The following is a 6,207-nucleotide window of genomic DNA, read 5'->3' on the forward strand; positions in this document are numbered from 1 at the left end:
ATATATATATATATATATATATATATATAATGTTTACTATCAGCTTTCTCACATAACAGCGTTTTTTGCTTAAACATGGCGCTCTGGCAAAGCTACATATTATTTCAAATCAGGATGTCTTGCAAAATATTTGATTATCATCATTGGTCTTTTAGATAGATACACAATCACAGATTTATAGCACTTGTATCTTATCAATATCAGGAAATGAAAAGTTGATTTCAACGATGAAAAGTAATAATTACGTAATAGTGAGAAATCGACATGTTATATATCAAAATGATAAACTCATATTATACTTAAAGAAATCATTGTCAATAAATATTCCGGGTCGATAAAATAAAGTACAATCAAATACTGGGGTAGATTTAGACGACTATACCATTATTCCAAAGTCGAGGACTTGTGCCTCTCTCATAAACCAGTGTTCTGAATAGAAAGATTTTGATATTTTACCAAATAGGTATGTTATAATTACCATTTTGAAATTGTTATCGATATCATTTCCTATTTCACATTACTGAAACAATAAACATATCTTTCGTCGTATGTCACTTAGTATATGATAAATTTGATGAATTTGTTCAAACCATAGTAAATCCAATTTTCTTTGGGAAGTTGCAACTTTCAAGATAATTATCTGGTGATCAATAATTGTTCATGATTGAGGCACCAGGGCAATAATCTTGAGGGAAAGGAATCAGTCGATGCCATCAACCCCAGTCCTTTGTCTTTCTCTATTTTATCGACTCCAAAATGATGAAAGGCAAAGTTGACCTCATCCTGATTTGAATTTAGAACGTTAAGACTTAGAACATATCTCTACCTTAACTGGTAATGAATAATTGAAACAGCAGTAGTTTATATTGGTGAGAGTAGGCAATTGGCGTCAGCGATTACTCAAAATATTTCATGAGATACTGATATAGAAGTCACAGCAAGTGTGTGTAGATATAACATAAAGTAGGCATGAAATTCACATTACATATTTTATTTAATATATACGTATTCTCCGCATAATATATAGAAGATGTATTTTTCTAGATCATCTGTAGATTTATGCAATAAAGCGAGAGCAACAGGCATGATTTGACATTGAACCAAAAAAAAAAAGCGTCTGTTTTTATTCTACGGAACTTGGGACTGCGCTGCACTCTGAAAAATTCTAAGGCGATTAAGAATGCCACTGAGTTATGACAGTATGTTGGATAGACTTGAATAATTTACTCATCAAACGTCTTGTATAACTGATGAGACACTACGAATAGAGGTCTTGTTGCTCATTGTATTCATCTGACGTGAATTAACTTTGAATATTGAGGAGGTATCATGACCAATGTAAGACTTCTTAATTAAAGGCTCGATGTGGGGAAAGACATGATTAAAATTGTCTTTGAAAATCAGTATGTAATACTTTTAATTATGAACGTATATTTCTTAACATCGAAATAACTATTTCATGTACCATGATATTAGCAAATTACGTGTGGAGACGACTGGAATCGCTGCCACTAACCTCAAATTCAGTGCACTTAATACTAGCATTTCCTTGGAAAAAACATGTACAAATACTGAACACAAGTATTTGTCTTTCATTGCATATGAATGTTGCAATATATTAATTATGTTACATGAATGGATTATTCATTATATATATATAAGCAAGATATAAGTTAGAGGTCATGCGACCATCTAAGGGATAGATGTATCCGTAGGCACTCCTGGTGTATTACCTCACTATGTATAGTTCTCTTTATAAGGTATACGGTAGTAGATAATTTATAGGTAAAACCGTAGTTTAATATATATAGACACGATATCTTCTCTATATCGATATCTATCTCTGTCACTGTCCCTCTCTCCCTCTCTCTCTCCCGCCCCCTCTCTCTCTCTATCTATATCTATATCTATATCTATATCTCTCTCTCTCTCTCTCTCTCTATATATATATATATATATAATGAATAATCCATCTGTTTCAAATCCAAATAATTCTTTAATCCTTTAATTTAATAACAAGTAATGTTAATTTATTAAATTAATTTTGGGCAGTTAACATGAACACTTTATATTTACATGAGTTTCCAACGATAACTACTACAATTGGTTAATTTCGAATTTAATATGGTACATAAGGAATGTTAATCTACATGTATATGTAGTATCCGATTCATTTGTAGAACGAAAACATTTTTATTTTACAACATGTACGAATCACAAAACTTATATTATCAATTGCAAAAATTTATGGTAATCTTAGATAGATTCTATGTCCCTACCTGCTTTTTCTTTGTATGCTGAGATTTTCAATTTTACGAATATATTTTCTTTCACCATTATCGCTTTGTTCTTCCTCCGATTTTTCCGCTCCACCAACCGCACCCTTTTCTTGATCTATTCCTGCTTGAGTCACCATCTTCTTCAAGTTGGTCTGTTGAATTCTTTAACGCAGCCGTATTTATAGTTACTGAAGCTCAACCAAGAATTGGCACCCTTCTTCCCCCACTATAACAGTAATTAACCTTCTCGCAATGCATAATAAAATAAGTCAAAATTGCAATCAGCAACTCTACCCAATTTCTCAGTATTTAGAACCTTCAATTAGCCCATAAATACATCTCATTTGCCATATTTTACCTAATCGCACCAGGCTTCTAAAACGCAACAATTATTCTGAACTAAATTACATTATTGTGTTGCTTAATTATTGGTGTAATTTAGGGCGGTGGATAGCAGCAATGATATAACAATGGACAAAAAAAGCTTTATAGTAATGAGCAGTGAGTTCAGATCTTACTGAAGTCAACTTTCTATTCTTCCATGATCGATAAAATAATACAAATCAAGTACTAATGTTGGTTAATGCCACAGGATCCCTATCAGCCAATGCTAGATAAATTTGTTTCCTTTACGAAGAATGGATGGCAGAATTAGTTGTGGTTTTGCAATATTTAGATAGACTCCCATAGCATTGTGAACTAAAATCCCAACGTTTTCATGCTTTCGAGGCCTATACAACACTGACAGTAAATTTGGTGGAAGATATCTCTTTAACTGAAACGTATGCCCTTGTGCCAATGTAACAAATTATTATTTGAGAGATTGAGAGAGATTGAGAGAGAGAGAGAGAGAGAGAGAGACAGACAGACAGAGAGACAGACAGACAGAGATAGACAGACAGAGACAGACGAAGACAGATAGACAGACAGGCAGACAGAGATAGAGAAACAGAGAAACAAGACAGACAGAAAGTGTGTGTGTGTGTGTGTGTGAGAGAGAGAGAGAGAGAGAGAGAGAGAGCAGTTACATGCCTTGCAACTGTTTACCCACTTCTTCTATCATCTGCATTTTAAGTTCAAACCACAACATAGTAGATATTATTTCTAATACACATTGGTCGATAGAATAAGTACCAGTTATACATTAGGACTTATTGAATCAACTATAGCACTCCCATACCAAATCATGATTTTCTACTAATATGAAAAGTTATCGATTCCAAGTCTTTGTTGCTGAAAAAAATTTCTCCCACTAAAAACTTTCGCTAGCTTTCCCATAAAATACAATTAAGTAACCAACACAAGCAAAATGAAGAGCGTCTACAGTATTTTTGTTAATACATAAATAAGAGAAACTGCTAGTAGAATATGGTAATTGCATACCACTGTTTCAGAAAACTTCTGTTTTCATCGTGTGATACAATGACAGTATTCAATATTTCATGTTTACAAATAACTTACAAAAAATATTTACAAGTTATTCGTAATTAATCCCTTGCCTGACCAGGCATTAGTTTATTCTAAACGTTCATGCTTGTTTTAAAACTTTTAGTTAAACTTTGTTTTGTATGTTCTCAGTAATATAAAGCTTTGCCTTCATAAAGTCCCAAGTTACACTCGTGGTGAAAAAATAAATAGAAAGAGAAGAAAAAAAATGAAAATAGAAAGGATGTGTACCGTATATGATGCATGTACGCTAAGAAAATATGTCCCGTGTATCACATGTGCTATAAAGGGCAGGTAAAGCTTTACAGACTATCGAAGTTTAAATTATAGTCTAATCTTATGTTGGGGGAATGTATAATATCAGTGCTCTTTTATTCTTATCCGGTTAGTTGCATACACCGGTTACTGAAAATTTCAATTACATGTAATTAAATGGAATCTTCAGTTATATCAACCATGAAAACGGAAGGGACTGTACTCCGTTAATATTATCATTTTCATGACATTTTAATAAAATGAAGCCACTTCATAAAATTATCAGTTCTAAAAGTTAACATAACAAGATGTATTTTTACAATAGTATTTGGATAACATTTGGCAAATCTTCAACGTTACAATATCAATTTACAAATCTAATCCACCTCAGTCAAAAATTGCTCTTGAATTATTTAATATATTATAAGCTAAAATACTACAATTCATTATATCATTTTTTATCAAAGATGCAAAATCTACAAACTTTGTAGAAGTTGACAAACTTTATCTTTCATCACAGAGGGACGACCGGATATGTACCTGTCATATACAGATAACTATATAAGTGATAATAACCCTCCCACTAAAGACTACGATATTACATTATATTAAGTCTGACTTATGCCATGTCATTACTGAATAATAAATTTTAAAGATGCGACTACTTTGTTCTATATTTATTTAATATGATTATAAAAGTATGATTAAAGAAGTATTGATCTCAATTACCAACAAGCTACAAGGAATTATCAGTAAACAACAAAAATACTTTGGCCCCAGTATATATAGCTTCAAGACAATAAAACTATATTAAACAATTTCATATAATAATTGCTCTCAAGGGACATAACTCTTTCTTTTATAACCAGCAGAGTTGCGGCCAGTGACCAACGTGCTTGAAGCGAACATCATCTATTGATATTGACATTTTGCTGGAGTTAGCGCCAACTCTAAAATCAATACACAGCTTTCTTTCTTCTGTTAATTCTAAATTATTTCAATCAAGAAGCTTTCATAGGGTTTTTTTTGTTGCTATTGCTACCCTATAGACTTATTTTGGATGTAAATTCAAATGTATATTTATATTTTTTGAGGTAGATGACGAGAAAAGTAGAGACGAATTTAATGATTATAACTTGGCGTGGGAATATAGATGGACAACAGCAAGCAAGCAATGTATACATACATACATACATACATAATATATGTACATACATATACATACATACATATATACATATATTCTATATTATATATATATATATGTGTGTGTGTGTGTGTGTGTGTGTGTGTATTTGTATAAGTATGTATATGCGTGTTTGTGTGTTTGTGCAGCCAAACGCATAAACAGATACGTAGATGTATGCGCGCGCGAACATACATAAACACACGCACACAGCCTGAGCTACATCTATCTATCTATCTATCTATCTATCTATCTATCTATCTATCTATCTATCTATCTATCTATCTGTTTGTTTGTCAGTTTGTCTGTCTGTCTATCCATCTACCCACACAGCTTTTCTATACATCATCCTGTAGGTGCACCTGGACACATCCTCAGTGCTGTTTCCTGAAGTTATTGGGTCTTTCGAGTCTTTCAAGAATAAGACACCCTCAGCCAGGCGACCAGTTTTGAGCATGCCACAACTTTATCCATTCAACACGTATGTATGTATGTATGTATGTATGTATGTATGTATGTATGTATGTATGTATGTATGTATGTATGTATGTATGCATGCATGTATGTATGTATGTATGTATGTATGTATGTGTGTATGTATGTATGTATGTATGTGTAGGTGTGTACGTGCATACATACATACATATATGATGTGTGTACGTATGTCTACGTATGTATGTATTTATGTATGTATGTTTGTATACATGTATGTATATATGTGTCTGTGAGTGTCTGTATGTGTGTTTGGCTACATATATCTACACAGACTCACATGTGTGTGTTAGAGGGTATGTATGTATGTATGTGGGTATATATGTATATCGCAGTATAAAAATAATCAAAAAGCACATCAAAATGTATAATTCCTCAGCTCGAACACTTGGTTCCGATAACATGCAACAGAGAAAACCGTACTAAAGGTGACTCAAGGGCCAAGCAGGTGGACTTGACTAGGACATATTTTATCTTCCAATCCTCATACAACTAAAAGTCAACAAGAGCTTGGAGATTAAAGGTGTATAACTACATACTGCAAACCAT

The 6,207-nt window shown here is 32.7% G+C and overlaps 1 protein-coding gene across 1 annotated transcript in view; it reads right to left on the reverse strand.

Annotated features, from left to right (window-relative positions):
- Positions 1 to 4,646, reverse strand: part of LOC106867486 (innexin unc-9) — a 371,622-nt gene extending 366,976 nt beyond the window's left edge. The window contains exon 1 of the mRNA XM_052978613.1: positions 2,280 to 4,646. Coding sequence (XP_052834573.1) covers positions 2,280 to 2,416 — 137 coding nt within the window. The 5' untranslated portion in view covers positions 2,417 to 4,646. The remainder of the gene's footprint in view (positions 1 to 2,279) is intronic.
- Positions 4,647 to 6,207: the final 1,561 nt, after the last annotated feature.

Source organism: Octopus bimaculoides, chromosome 2 (assembly GCF_001194135.2).
Source record: "Octopus bimaculoides isolate UCB-OBI-ISO-001 chromosome 2, ASM119413v2, whole genome shotgun sequence".
Classification (NCBI taxonomy): Eukaryota; Metazoa; Mollusca; class Cephalopoda; order Octopoda; family Octopodidae; genus Octopus; species Octopus bimaculoides.